This window comes from Triturus cristatus, chromosome 9 (genome assembly GCF_964204655.1).
Source record: "Triturus cristatus chromosome 9, aTriCri1.1, whole genome shotgun sequence".
NCBI classification, from domain to species: domain Eukaryota; kingdom Metazoa; phylum Chordata; class Amphibia; order Caudata; family Salamandridae; genus Triturus; species Triturus cristatus.
In genome coordinates, this window is record NC_140592.1 from 922,872,760 (window position 1) to 922,888,799 (window position 16,040).

Genomic DNA, 16,040 nt, shown 5'->3' on the forward strand with positions numbered 1-16,040 from the left:
GTGAGTACCCACAGTCCGGAGTATGCCAATTAGCCAACACAACCCCTTCTGCACATTCTCCAGAGTAAATTTTGGGTTTGATTATGAAGCAAATGTGTGCCACACCTCAAATGTGATTTTGCAACATTTTATCCTTTGGGTCGCAATGCTCGCATGGCATCAACCAAGCTCCTAGGCTCATTGCGGAATATCTTGATTACCAATACCATGGCCAAAGATCAGATGACGCTTCTTTCATAGGAAGGCAGAAGCAGGCGGGTCAGGCCTTGAGCTTTATTTGCTTCCCATCAAAAGTGATGCGGTATCACAGCTCTGCTGAGAAGTGCAGGTACTCTCCCTCTCAAAATGTAAACAAATGCATGTACTAAGTACCTGAGAGCACCGGCCTATTTAACTACTTCAGTCCCAAGAACATGAACAAGCGGGAATAAATCCGGCACAAACATAATACAGTGATGGAGAACGGTTAGTATGACGGATTGTGTATGGGGAGGGATGAGTGAATTGTGGACATTAGTCGGCCAGGGAGATCTCCTCACAAAGAACTGATCCATTCAGGGCGCCAGAGGGAATTTAATTAGGTCGTTTTCTACTATGTGGGAAGCTGGGAACACATGATGTTATTTAACCAGTAGAAGGGTAACGTTTATTGCCAAAAATACTGTTTTGAGGAGAATAAAAATATATTTTAATTTTAAAAGCTGGCTGGCCAGCATTTACGAGGCCAGCCAATGGAGAACAGGGGAGAAGAGGGGCTGGATCAAGCCCCTCTTCTCCAAGTCATTAAATCTCCGACTTCCGGTTCTGCCTTTCGGCAGACCGGTAGTCCTCGACCTAAAAATGACTTGCTTACCACAAGTGATTAATTAGTATTTGGCCGGAAGCATGACAAGTCTCTCAGAGAACGAGTCTGTTGTTTTGGCTTTCTCCTTTCTTTAATCGGCCACATGGCAAAAACAGGGCCTTACAGAGGGGTGGACGAGCAAACCTCTGCCCGCGTGTGAAACTCTGTGGAATTTGGCGGAGTTTGTCTGTAACTCCACGGAATTCTGTGGAATGAAACTCTACGAGCTCAGCCGAGGCCTACAAACCTTTAGATAATCTCACTAGTAATGTTTGAGTTGCCAACATTCTGTTGGAAATAACCTTTACTTCCGTCAGGCAGGGCTCCAATATGATGCTATGCTATTTTTCCACGCACAACCCTTATAATGCAAGACTTCTGACACAACACTTACAGAAACTCCTTTGTAGCAGAACAGAGTGACAATTCCTTCAAAATTGACTTCCCTTAACTTGGTCATAATATGGCTTTATGCAAATTAGATTTCGATGCACTACTTTGCAACAATCCAAACAAGATATAAGAGGCAATTTAAGTATTGAATACATGGATAATCTGTAATACAGTAGTCATGATCCTGACCTGTGTCTCTGTGCTCCAGATTTTGCAGAATGATTTGCAGGAAGGCTTGGCAGTAGGAATGAATGGACAGGGTTTCTTCTTGTAGAATAGTCAATAAGGAATAAGTAGCAGTTAACTGCATGTCCACTCCTGCAAGATGTAGGACCTCCTATAGAGTCACAAAGAAAAGCATGTTCTTACATGGATGATCGACACATTAGGAACCACATTTTTTACGGTGCAAGGTAAAGGTTAACTTCATTATTTATTGCCTTGCTTGACCACAGATCTGTCACCAGACAATTATCTGAGCATTACTAGAGAGAGGCTTTGACTACGCCACATGTTGGGAGCCAGGAGGAAATGTTTTGATTGGGCAGAAGACGTGTGCTTCTACAAAAAATGTGCTTGTCCTCTACACAGTTGTGATCATTTTGTTTATTTATCCAGCTGCCTAATCTTGAACTTTCAGGGGCACAACTATGACATTAGAATGAAATGAAAGTGTCTTAGATAACTAGATAATTTATGTTGCTTTTCTCTTGTAGCAGCACAGAGGAGAGGAGGGCAGAAATTAACCTTAATTTATTCTTTAGGTCTGGCTTGATAGTGCAAATGTCACCTGGCCTTTTAACATGCACTAATATAATTCTACAGTGCTTCACTTCCACACAAATACATATTCATTCCCACGTCATTTACTTGAAATGCTTCATATTACCATACAACATTTTTCTAAAACAAGACCTATTGGAATTGCCAATGTATGCTTTCACATTTGTTTTAGAAGCATGATATTTTAATAACCTGAACATACACCATGCTATTAAGTGAAATTTATCCCAACGTCTTTTATATGCAGAGTGCGGAAATACCACCCCTGGGAACTCTTAGAAATCTCAGTCAGTAACAATGACACATGAATTCCACAACAGAAACTGAACAATTCCAACAGTGAGTCACTGAGCCATCGCTGCCGGCCTACTTAAGAAACTTACTGAAGGCATCCATGGAAAATAGTCAAATACTCATGAGATTATCATTTCAATAAACACCTCACACAATATATTGAGGAGTTAATTAAAAACAGCAAACAACGGACTTTGAAAGATTTATTCTTGCCAGACAAAGACATTTTTTTAGTTTTGCAATGAAATAAAGAGACACATCTGTAATAAAGTATTTTAGCGGAAGTTGCCTGGCTTAAAATGAATCTATATTTGGAAACTGCTGACCTTGTTGTAGTGCCATGGCACATAATGTGAAAGGGACTGTACTAGATCCTAACATTATTTTAGAACTGTGGCATTAAAGGCTACACTGACTAGCCTCTGCATGAAACTGAATTGTCTATGAGGGAGCCAGGACGCAGTTCTCCTCAGATTATTAGTCGCAAGTGCTGTTCAGTCATAATATCACTCCTCAGCTAACTATGGAAGCACACTGGTGTCACTCTTAATAGGCTGGAATGCACATTGACATTGTCAGGGAACAGTGAGGAACAGCTGGACACTATGAAAAAATTAATTATTAGTTGAAGTGGATGGCAATCCTCTTCAAGTAATAATGACACTATTCCTTACTTGGTACGGTTAGGTTTCAATAATTTAAACCTGAGCTCAACTGTTGGTAGCTGTAGCATAGAGCAGGCAGGCTCAACTTAGGAGAAATGTGTAAAGCATTTAACCAAAACAATTAAAAAGTAGAAAACACAAAAAATAAAATCCCACTCCAGTTTATAATAATAGAGAAGCTTTAAATGAACAAATAGGCACCAAAATGAAAAAAGTCTGATATAGGGAACCGGAGATGTGATTTTTGAAAGTCTTAAATAGTTCTAGTGCCAAAAAGGGCAAAGTCAACTGCGGGTATTTGATCGGGTTCAAAGTTAAAAGTCAAGGCCGACCGCAATGGATTGTGGGTCAAATGCAAGGAGCTTCATCTTGTTGAAAAGTTTACCTTCTGATTAGTCATATTTTCTTGAGGAAAATCCTTGTCGACAAGGTCGCAGTAGGGTGCGTTACGAGCAGGGTCCAAAAGGGGGGCTCACTGATGACAGATGGCCGAAGTGCGGGACCGCAATAGGAGCCTTGACTCTGTCAGGAAGTTAGGGGTTCTCTGCTTTGACGCAGAAAAACTCAGAGGGTGTGCAGTCTGAAGTCTGGGCCCAGGAAGGTGTTGAAGTCGTCAGGGTAACGCTCAGCATTGGTCCTCTGAAATTCTCTACATCCGAATATAGAAACTTTTCAAGAAGTCACAATCCTTTCAGTGGGGCAAACCAACAAGTTGAGTCCAACCGGCAGTTCGAACTGGGTGACTGTGGCCCAGCAGTGGCTCAGTGGTAGCCTCACGTTCATTCGAAAAGAAGTTCTGAAAAGGTTTTAACCCCTTCCATGCCCATGACGGAACGGTTCCGTCATGAGCATCGGTTGAGCTGTGCTCATGACGGAACCGTTCCGTCATGGCCCCGCCCGCGCTCGAACCCTTCAGCACCGCGGGGGAATCCGCGCAGCGCTGAAGGGGTTAAAGTAGGATAGGAAAAAATTCATAGTATGCACTAAAACCTGCAGGTACCAATGTGCTGTACCTGGACAGATAGATAAACATGAGCAGAGCGACCAAGGATTCGGAGGTGAAAAAAACCTGGTTTCAGATGTTTTTGGAGCACATAAAATAATCTGCTTCAGAAATGTAGGTAGGCAGAGTGTTCCAAAGTTTGGTGGTGGCCACCGAGAAGGAAAGTCCACCCCATCTAGTCTATTGAAATCTGGGGATCCTGAGTTTTTACAGCATCAATCCAGTCTTGCAATTTTGGAGGGGGAAAGAGTACACTCTATCAGCTAAAGGGCCAGGACCTTTTTGCAACAACTTAGGGTTTTGGAATCAATCTCCCAAAAGCCATCAGCAGGGTCCAGTGGCAAGTCCAATTAGAACTCTTCAGCTGGGCTCAGCAGAGATTTAGGCTTTTGGCAGCGTTTGTGTTACTGGATATAAACAGTAGGATAAATAACTAACCCTTGGAGTCTACTCTTCTGTCCTACGTACAAGTGGGGAGCAGGTCCAGGCTTTGAGTTTCTCTCCACGGGTTCAAGAGCAGGTGCAGTGCTTCTTCTGTGTTCCTCAGGTCTAGAGGTGTTCTGTAGAGGGTACTGTGTGTGCTATTTTATGCCCAGTGCCAGCCTGTGGGTGGGGAAAACTTCTATCCACTCCCAAACCAAGAGGGCAAAACCTCCCAGGGGTGCCCTTACCTACTTTTGCTGCACTTCTTGTGTGTTTTACTGTAAACTATCCAACAAGGCCAATACCCAAAACCAATATGGCAGAACCTTAGTTCCCTTGTGAAGAGCTCTTGGCACACCTGTGACTTGTGTCTAGGGAGAGAACTCCCCCTGCAAACCAGTTCTGCAGCAGGTTTTCCCCCTAGATGGATTGGTGTGACTGGCTACGTGGCAATAGTAGGGCCAGGTCTACGTGTGAGTTACATCTGCCACTGACAGGGTATGCCCCTTTGAATTTGTGCAGTTGATGGGCATATGCCCCATGACATTCTGTCAGGAGGAGGTAACGCCTCCTCCCAGCTGAGGCCCTTTTGTTCCCTTTCCTGGGTGCCATTCACACCTCATTGCAGGTGGCTAGCAAGCTTCCAGGTAACAGTTGGGGATTAATTCTGAAAAAGCTACTAGAGCCTTTATGCAGGAAAATGCCAGTTTCTGAAAGTGAGTATCAAAAGGGCGGTTACGTCCTTACAGGTGGCCAGGTAGGACTTGCTAAAGTGTAGAGAAACAAAAGTACCTGGCTACCATTTTTAACATCCTGCTATTTATTTCAGCAGACTAAAGGCCAATATATGTAGTCTTTGGACCCGACTTAATTTTTTCGCCATGATTAACATATTCAAAAAACACTTTTGTAGAATATTTAAATTATGTCTGAGACGGGGGGAGGAGCCTAGCGCGCATCCAAGATGGTCACGTGAGCACAGGGCTCCCCGGACCCTCGCTGCTCCTCGGAATTTATCCTGACTTTATCCTGACTTGGTTGATGGAATCTGGAAGACGAATGTTGGCTGAACACTAAACTCCTTTCGGAAACCAAATCGGACCTGGGAATCCTGATCTATGGTGGTTTGAACTTTTGAGGCCCAACCGATGGCTGTGCCCGGTGCGAAGGTGAACTGTGGAGCCGGGGCGTAGTTGAACAACGGCAGCGGGGCTGTGCCAGTGGCCGTCCCATCACTTTCGGTTTCACTTTTGGATCTCTGAGGGGCTGGACAGTGGAATTGCTTGGTGCGGCTGGGCTTTCACTTTGCCTTCACTTGATGCCTGTGTCTCCGCCTGCTACCAGTGTGCCCATCGACGGTGGTCCCCTCGCTCCGCCACATTGCGGCCTCTGGTGCGGCCCGCGTCTGCTTGGCCTGTGCCCCTTCGACGCTTCCTCGGTGGTCCCCTTCGGCGAGCGTGGTTCTCATGGGAGCCAAGGGAGACCCCGAGAGGCGTAAGACCAAGACATCCCTACGTGGGGGACCGGTCCAGACTAACAACATGGACCGCTACACTCAAGGTAAAGGGTCCCCCGGGACGGCCAGTGTCCCCCCGGATGATGCCAGTGGTGGCCCGTCCGTTTCTCCGGATCTGTCCCTGCAGGACATCATGGGCGCCATTAATGGCATCAGGGAGACCATCGCTACGCAGTACGAGGCCTTGGCCCGTAAAATCGACACGGTGGCCATTGATGTTACGCTAATTCGGGCGGATCTCTCTAAGACCAACGAGAGGGTTCAATCGCTGGATGTGCGGACGTCCTCCCTTGGTGCGGACGTGTCGGACCTGCAGACTACTCTCGGCGATCTCAAGTCGGCCAACGATCTGATGGCCCGGCGGCTGGAGGACTTCGAGGGACGGGCTCGACGCAATAACATCCGCGTCATAGGCGTTCCGGAGACCTCCGACAACCGCCCGGTTGATCTCATGGTTGAGGAGCTCATCCTCGAACAGCTTGCCCCCGCTGGCCTGAGTAAGTTCTTCGCCGTGGAGCGGGCCCATCGAGTTCCAGGTGGTCGGCCGCGACCGGGGCCCCCCCCGAGGCCTATTGTTGCGAAACTTTTTCATCACAGAGACCGAGATGCGATTCTGCAGGCCTCACGGGTCCATGGCCCGGTCCGATATGAGAACTCGTCCATTAACTTTTTCCCGGACTTCACCCAACTTGTCCAGAAACAGCGGATGGGCTTCCAGGGGGTGAAGCGTTGTCTCTGGGACCTGGGTCTCAAGTACTCTATGCTTTTTCCTGCTAGGCTCCGAGTGGAATATGAAGATCGGACTACCTTTTTTGACTCTCCTGCGACTGTGAGTGACTGGCTGGATTCGCTGCCGGACCGGGGTGACCGGCCTGGGCCCTCTGCCGGTACCGAGGGTGGCGGGTCTCCTTCGGAGTGACTTTTGGTCCTTGACTTTGCCATTTTGTATTGTTCGGCTGGGTTCTACTTCTTTTGTGCATTTTGTTTCATTCTGATCTGTGTGGGGGGCGGGCGGGGACGGGTCCCTTTCCTCCTCCGGGGTCTTTTCGTAGAATGGGGTTTGTAGGGCGACAGGCACACTGCAAGTTGGGGTGGTTTTTTGGACCGCAGGGGTGCAGGGTGGGGGGTGTTGGATTCGGGGGGGGGTTGGCGGGTGGGTGGGGTTGTTTGGATTTGTGTTTTTTGTTTTCAAGGCGAGGTATTGGCTATGGTTCAGTTTCGGGTGTTGCGCTATTTGCTAGGGGACCCTTGATCTACTGGAGGGGATGGGGGGGGACGGGTTGAGATTGATGTCTTGGAACGTCAACGGATTGGGGGACCGTATCAAACGGGGTGTTGTGCTGCAATATTTGCGTCGTCTGACTCCTGATGTGGTGTTCTTACAGGAGACGCATCTGGTTGGTAATGTTTGTCATGCCATGAACAGGGGGGGATACCGACTCGTGGCCCATTCTGGTTTCACCACTGGTTCTAGAGGGGTAGGCATTCTCCTACGATCTTCACTTCCGTTAGAGATCACCAGGGTAGTCCTAGACGATAGAGGGCGCTATGTGGCTCTGACTGGGAGGTGGGAGGGGCAGTCCCTTTCCTTGATCTCGGTCTATGTTCCCCCGGGCCTCCAGAACTCCACCTTCTCAGACTTGGGTCGTATGCTGCTTGGGCTTCCTGACAGTCTTTTGCTTATGGGTGGGGATTTTAATTCGGTTGTCTCGGGTGACCTGGATCGCCACCCGCCCAGGGCCCTCCCTGCTGCCCAGGCGTGGCTCGGCGGACTCTTGGAGACCTTCGGTCTGGTGGATTGTTGGAGGTTAATGCATCCGACACAGTGTCAGTACACATTTCACTCTGGGGCCCATGGGAGTCTCTCCAGATTGGATTATTTTCTTATGCCCGCGGCCCAGACTGCCCGGATTCGAGAGGTTAAACACCTGGCCCGGGGTATCTCTGATCATTCCCCACTGTGGTTGCTTTTTGACACTGGGACGCGGTCCGCTGGGCGGATCGCTCCTATTAACCCTTGGTACCTGCGAGACCCCAAGATCCGTGATAGCCTGGTTAAGTCGATTGATCAATATTTTCTTGAGAATGAGGGGTCGGTGTTGTCCTCAGTGTCCCTGTGGGAAGCTTTCAAAGCAGTGCTCCGCGGACATGCCCTGTCCCAGATAGTGGATGCTAAGAGGGTTAAGAATGAGGCGGTGGTGACGCTGGAGACTGAAATATCGGGGCTGGAGGCAGCCTTGGAGGCGGGTGTCACTCCGGATGGGCTGCATGCCCTCAGCCTGAAGCAGTTTGAATATAAGTCTCTTGTTACTGACGCTGCCAAGACCATGTATAGGGAGCAGCAGGGTAGGTTGTATGATGCCGGAGACAAGGCGGGTAAGCTGATTGCCTGGTTGGATAAGAAGGAGAGAGTGAATCGTGTGGTCCCGGAGCTTCGGGCTTCGGATGGAGTGTGCATGACTGAGCCTGGTGAGATTGTGGAGTGTTTTGCTGACCACCTCCGGGCAGTGTACTCCCCGGTGTCTGATAGAGATGAGGACGACTCTCGTCTTCTGCTGCGGGATATTGCCCTGCCCGGCTTATCCGTCGAGGACCGCGAGCTAATGGATGCCCCTTTGTCTGTCGACGAGATTGCTACTGCGATTCACTCCCTTCGCTCGGGTAAGGCTATGGGCCCCAACGGCCTGCCGATTGAACTATATAAATTACGCCCGGATAAAATCGCGCCTTTCCTCCGTCGTATGTTTCAGGAGTCGCTCGAGAGGGGTTCCCTTCCCGACGACCAGCGTCTGGCTACTATAGTGGTGATTCCCAAGGATGGTAAGCCACGTGACCGCTGTGCCTCATATAGGCCTATTTCCCTACTAAATGCCGAACCCAAAATCCTTGCTTAGGTCCTCGCTAATCGCTTGCTGAGCGTTATATGTGACTTGATACATCCGGATCAATGCGGCTTCATCCCTCATCGTAATACCGCTCTCAACTTACGGCGTCTGCACGGCGTCCTCGCTAGGGCGGAGTACTTCTCTGAACCGGCCATATTGGTTTCCTTAGACGCCACGATGGCCTTTGATACCATTGAGTGGCCATTCCTTTGGGCCGTCTTGGCGAAGTTTGGCTTTGGGGAGGGATTTCTTAGCTGGGTGAAGCTTCTTTATGCTGGACCAATGGCTCAGGTTGTTGTCAATGGGCGGGTTTCTCGGCCTTTCGCTCTCGGGAGGGGTACTAGGCAGGGGTGCCCGTTGTCCCCTCTGCTCTTTGCTCTCGCCTTGAAACCGCTCGCTGCCTGGCTCCGTTGGGAGCCCTCGATCAGGGGGATCCGGTGGGCCCCGGGCTTCGAGGATCGGGTCTCGTTGTACGCGGATGATATTCTCTTGTACCTCACCTGCCGCGGAAGTCGCTCAATGTTCTTTTTGATGTCCTTACTTCCTTCGGGAGAAATTCGGGTCTGATAATTAATTGGTCCAAATCTTGCGTGTATCCTATCTCTGGTGGCCTTCCTCTCTTGCCGCCTCGGCTTCCGCTCCAAATATCTCAGTCCGGCTTTAAATACCTGGGGGTGTACGTTTCGTTGGATCCGGCGGTCCGCTATGAGCAGAATCTCCTGTCTCCACTCCGGCGTTTGAGGGTGGATATGGCTCGGTGGTGTAAGTTGCCCTTGTCTCCACTTGGTCGCGCGGCGCTGTTTAAAATGATGTCCCTTCCCAGATTTCTTTATGCACTCCAGAACTCCTTCGATGTCATTCCGGCGGCCTACTTTAGGGAAGTGGAGAGTTTGCAGAGGAGACTGGTTTGGGACGGGCGAGCGCGTATCGCTTTGGCAAAGCTGACTCTCCCCTGGTATGACGGGGGCATCGCGCTTCCTGATATTAGACGGTACTATTGGGCCTCCCCGCTGTCTGCCATTAACCATGCTACGTACGCTCCTGGTTTGAACCCGGCATATGAGATGGATAAATTCCTGCTTCCCGGCGGTAACTATAACAGAGCGCTTTACTCTCGATCCGCTGGTAGGACCCTCACGGGCCCTACTAGGATTGCGATACGTGTGTGGAAGGCGGCGAACGTAGCGATGGGCTGGAGTGAGCGTTTAACGTGTGCTACTCCTTTATTCGCCTCAGAACGCTTGGGAAGCCTCTGGACAACGAAAGGCTTCGAGCACTGGGACACGATCGGCATCAGCAGAGTGGGGGACCTATGGGTTAAAGGTGCGGTTAAATCCTTTGCGGCGCTCCAGAGCGAGCACGAGCTTAGTGAAAGAGAGTTCTTCCGTTATGCACAGGTTCGGCATGCCCTGCTCTCGGTCTTTGGGGAGGGGACCACGGTCCCTGCTTCTTCGCCTCTCGAGGACCGCATACTCGACGGTCACGTCCCCGACAGTACTATCTCTCTGATTTACAAAAAACTGATAAATAATCGGGCTGACCTCTTGGTGCGTCTCCGGGAGGCATGGACGGGAGATGGGGTGGAGTTGGACGACGAGGACTGGCAGACTGCACTGTCATCCCCTAAGGAGGTGGCCATCCCGGCCCGTCTCCGTCTGGTCCAGCTTAAGATTCTCCATCGTGTTTATGTGACGGGCCCCCGCTTGGTCTCGATGGGGTTCTCTGACGACGGGCTCTGTAAGCGCGGCTGCGGGCTCAGTGCCACCTTTCTCCACATCCTATGGGAGTGCCGCGAGGTGGCGGAATATTGGCGCCAGGTGCATGATGTTATGAGACGAGTCACTGGGGTCGCTCTGCTGCCGGAGGTGCGTCGCTGTGTTCTGAATGTATGGGAGCCCAATGACTATAATGCGGCTCAGGCTCGGTGGGCGGCCTTGGGGAACATGATCGCAAAGAGAGATATAGCGCAGCTTTGGGGTTCCCAACGGCCTCCCACCGTGTCCGTATGGAAGGAGAACATGGACTGGTGCATGTTCAGGGAGAAAACTGTGTATGTGGCTCGTGGTAAACCGGGGGCATGGGGTAGAATTTGGGGGCAGTGGAACGTGTATCGCGGGTCTATCTGTGCTCCCCCCCGGTGGATACGTCTGGGGTTGCCTCGTCCCCCTGATCCTTGAGGGTTCCTTGCTTATCTCGTACATCTGAGTACAGATTTGGTTCTCCCGTGGCCCCCCCCTCCCTCTCAGGCCTCCTTTTATTGACCGCCCTCGGGTGGTCGGGTGTGGAGTCCCCCGGCTGTGGTTCGACGCCCATTTCAAGTCGTTTCGCCTTGCTTTTTGTTTTTCTTTATTTTTGTTGTTATTTATATTAAAAGTGTGTATCCTGACTTCCCTTATGTGCAGTCTGATCTTCTGTAATATAGCGGAGCCCCTGTGGGCCAGTCATTGTTTTTGAACTGCTTGACCACTTTAACTACTAGCGGCCGGCCCTGGCGGTTGTAGGCCCGTGCTTGTAACCTTTTCTCTGCACAATAAAATTTTTCAAAAAAAAATGCGTTAAAGACGTGCTGGTGTAATTTTTCACTTATGATTGTAATGCATTGAAATTTATGTTTTCACCGATTTCCTTTGCTTTTTGCACAAGTGTCTGTTTAATGTTGCATTTCTATTTTGTACTCAATAGTGTATCTTTGAATGTCTCAGACATAATTTAAATGTTCTACAAAAGTGTTTTTTGAATATGTTAATCATGGCAAAATAATTAAGCCGCGTCCAAAGACTATATGTATTGGCCCTTAGTCTGCTGAAATAAATAGCAGCATGTTAAAAATGGTAGCCAGGTACTTTTGTTTCTCTAAGCTTTCTAAAAGTGACATTTCCAAAATAATGATAAAAAAAACAATAAGTCTTAACGATTAGATTGGATTTTAAATTACCATTAATTTAAGTCTTTGGATCACTGTTCTAGCTATTCCCAAACTGAAGTTATGCATTATAATTTGTTATAATGTAACCCAGTGTTTTTCTGTGGTAGAGTTAGACTTTCCACAGTCAAACATTTTTTTGGAGATTTTTTCACTGCTAGGACATGTAAAACTTAAGTACGTATGTCCTACTTTTTAAATGCCATGCACCATGTCCTATGGGCATTTAGTTGGGGTGGGTAGTAAACTGCTCTGCAGGCGCAGTTTGTGGAGTTTTGCCACTTCGTGCTCCGCTTCGAAAGTGGAGTTCAATAAAAACGCTGCCAACCCGCCGGCAGAGCAGAGTATACCAGCACTCTCACCCACAGTCTCAGCAATCCCATTGTGGGGGACTTTCTTGTGACAACAGTAGGGGTTCTTGGTCCCCAATGACCCTCAGCAGCCAAGGGGACTTCATCCACCAACCAGTAGTACGCTAGGAGTCCCCTTTGCAGAGTTGTTGACGAATTAACGCATTACTGGGTACACAAGGATACAGAGCGTACTCGTAACAGAGGAGGATAGACACAAGATGACGGTAAGGAACTATGATAGCTTAAAATACGAGGGCAGTAAATAATTGTGTATGTAGTGAGCGTCGAGTCTCACTCTGTATATGTGCTTATTTATATATATTTTTGAGTACTTTAGGGACGCAATCAATTAGAAGTTCTCCATACTCCGGGGAATCAAGGGCTTGATATTTGACGAACGCCGCTCATTCAAGACTTAAGGCATCCTACTCCCGCTTTCGGGTAAGACACTAATATGGGAAAACCGCGCTCAAGTTTGCATAGTGACCAAGCAGGATAAATTGTATTCTGCATTATAGGTTAAAAACACACATTGTGATCTGATCCATAAAAACACGTTTTGTGGTCTGATTCATATAATTATATCGTAGGGACACAAATAGACTGGACGCCAAGAAATCTAAGAAGACTAGAGACTGTAATCCGGGTTGGAATTATCCCTGATGAAAAGTAGGTGTCCTATTACTTACCATGGTATTATGCATACAAACCAAAACCATTGGTTGATATTTCCACATATTTATTTGTGCTGTCCTTTTTATATTGCTAGGGACTACTGACAGAGATTATAGGTAATTACCCCACTTGCTCTTTTCTTTTAACTATGTCGTTGCATGTGATGCATGCTTTGCACACAGGGGCACAGTCTAAATTTCACTCCTCATTGAAGTACTGGGTAGACTGATCCAGATTAATGACTAAGTTTTTGGGATGTTATTTGATCATAGATAGAGAACTACGGTCTTTGTTTTTATATTTTTTTAATATATTATTAGGTTCACAGAGAGTGAATGATGGTTTGCATCTGCACTTTATTTGCAAATATACCTTTTCTATAATGATTTATATACATTTTCTGATGAGCAAACAAGGAATAATTTGGCAGTAGAGCACGGAAAGTTTCAACTATGATGCATGGGTTTCCACAATGCAAATACACCTAATGACCTGGATTGTTCCACATACTTTGGAAATTCCACATAAGTCACCAGTGGTGATGGGAATATAATGTAAACAAATTATTGCTTATAGCAGTTTTGTGTTTGTATAAAATTTCTTATCCCTGAAGAAGTCGCTGGACATGTGACGAAACACGTGTTGGCTGAGATTTTCGAACGTCCAAGGAGAATAACAATAAATAAGTGGATACGATTTGAATACTTATTTGTCAACAGTACACTTTGCAGGGCGGTTGAGAAAGGGGGCAGGGTCCATGATGATGTCTCAGCAATCCCGCTGTTGGATACTTACTTGTGGCAACAGTAGGGGTTCTTGGCCTCAACGACCCTCAGCAGCCAAGGAGACTTCATCCCCCAACCAGTAGTGTGCCAGGAGGCCCCTTTGCAGAGTGGTTAAGAAAGAGTCCAGGGCCTCTGACAAGGTCTCAGCAATCCCACTGTAGGGGTACTTACTTGTGGCAACAATAGGGGTTCTTGGCCTCCAACAACCCTCAGCAGCCAAGGGGACATCATCCTCCTACCAGTAATGCACCAGAAGTCCCTTTTTCAGAGTGGTTGAGAAAGGAGGCAAGGCCTCCAACAACATCTCTGCAATCCCGCTCTGGGGGACTTAAATTTGGCAACAATAGGGGTTCTTGGCCCCGAATGACTCTCAGCAGCCAAGGGGACTTCATTAGGGAATTCCAGGGAGAAAAACTCCACAAGCTCCACCTAGGCCCAGCATTTAGAGCCTACCTTAGGAAGAATTAGAAGTATTAAAAAGAAAGGTTTAGGTCAGGGGAAAAGGTTTATCTTGCTAGGTCAAATTTGCAGTTTTTAAACTGCACACTCAGGCTTCAGGAGCAGGCCTGTAGGCTAGCTTGTATTGTCACTTTAGTGTTCGCTAAATATGTGCTGCAGTCCACTAGTGACATTTAACTTACAGGCTGTTGAGAGACTGGGTACCATATACTAGAGACTTACAAGTAAGCTAAATGTGGCAATCAGGATTTTTAACCCTTTCAGGGTCCCATTGTACGAAGTTTAAAAACCAACAGGATCAGTGCAGAAAAGTGCAATGCTGAATGTAGTGGCAGCTACTACAAAGTCAGGCTGACTGGCGAAGCATCTCAGGTGGATCAGCGAGCAGGTAGGTCTCAGCTGCATGTAGGTTCTCAGACCACTTTTTTAGTGGAACATTTTCTAAGTCCCAAGTTTAGGTTTTTGGCTGTTTGGGCAACTTAAGGACCATATCCAAGGGACCACTGCGTGGGCACCACTTGGAGGTCCGGACTCACTTCATGAAGGATCCAGGTGTGGGGTTAAAGTTGTTGGACCTCTTTGTGTCCCTGTAGCTCAGAAGAGGAGACCAACCAACTGCCCTTGGTGCCACTCTGGTAGTCCTGGGATCAAGCAGCAAGACAAACCTCAAGCAGCAGGGCACTCCTCTGGTCGCAGCAGGGTACTCCCCGACTTACAAAGCAGGGTACTCCTCTGAAGTACAAGGCAGTTCTTCTAGGGGTCCTCGGCAGGTTCAGTAGTGAACTGAAAAGTTGGACAGAGAGTCCAATATTTATAACTCGTGCCAGCCTTTGAGGTGAGAGAAATGTCTAGGTCTGTCTACCGCCTAGTTATAGAATCCCCCCCAAGATCCAAGAGGTTTAAGGTAATAAAAAACTAGTGTCAAGTAGTTTGTCAGTGTGCTGAGGAACCTCCTTTGAAAGGTAAGTTGGGTGAAAAGCTGCTCTGCCTCTCCCATCCTGGCAGAATGGCAATTCTGCCAACATCTAGTCCCTCTTTGTCTCACTTCTGTGAGGAATACATCTAGTCATGTGACCCAGGACATAAGCTGCAGGCACAAAATGGTTAGGACATGAAAATGCAACTTTATAAAAGTGTCTCATAACAAAAGAATTGCTGTAATTATTCAAGCTTCATCTTTAAACAAACCATGTGAAGTAAGTCTAATATCTTGGCCCATGTATTTATTTGACAGTTTATACAGCAATGTTTTAAACAGCATATTATAAACTCTGGATATATCATGAGAAGGGAATCTTCTTAACTTTTTTTCAATGAAGAAATATACCCCACAGACCAACACAAAACTGTTCAATTCAAATATTGTACATAACAAAAAATAACTGAGCTGTGCATAAAAACAATAAATATCAACTTAAGTATGATTCCATATAGAATGAACAATATCAACATAGAGCTTAATGGAACATTCAGAACCAGTCAAATGACATATTCAAAACCAGAGGTAACTATCACAGTAGTTCTCAATACCATAAACCTCTTGGAAGACGCTTGGGGGTTTCAAAGTTATTTGACAAGAGTGGGATTTTCATTCAGAGTATTTTCCCACAACTCAAAATGATTTTGAAAAGAAGTCCCCAAGGATTTTTGTTGACGCATTTCGACCATTACTTGAAACAGTTTTGTCTTGTCCGGTGGGGTATATTTGTTCATTGGAAAATACAAGGGTTGAGACGTGTCCCTGTAAATGAAATGTCACTAGTGGGCCTGTAGGACTGATTGCGCCATCCACTTTGGTAATCCTTTAAACAAGTCTCAGGTCTGCCATTGCAGCCTGTGTGTGCAGTTTTAAACTGTCATTTCGACCTGGCAAGTGAACCTTTTTCCAGGCCCAAACCTTCCTTTTTAATACATTTAAGTCACCCCGACAGTAGGTTTCTGAGGGCAGGGTGAAGTAATTAAAATGTTGGACATGTACTTTTAAGAGTTACAAGTCCTAATAGTGAAAAACCCCAAAATGTGTTGTTCACTACTGCAAT

At 47.3% G+C, this 16,040-nt stretch overlaps 1 protein-coding gene across 1 annotated transcript in view; it reads right to left on the minus strand.

The window, feature by feature from the left end:
• PPP4R4 (protein phosphatase 4 regulatory subunit 4) overlaps nucleotides 1-16,040 on the minus strand; it is a 2,085,322-nt gene that overhangs the window by 1,654,465 nt on the left and 414,817 nt on the right. The window contains exon 4 of the mRNA XM_085626471.1: nucleotides 1,427-1,574. Coding sequence (XP_085482597.1) covers nucleotides 1,427-1,574 — 148 coding nt within the window. The remainder of the gene's footprint in view (nucleotides 1-1,426; nucleotides 1,575-16,040) is intronic.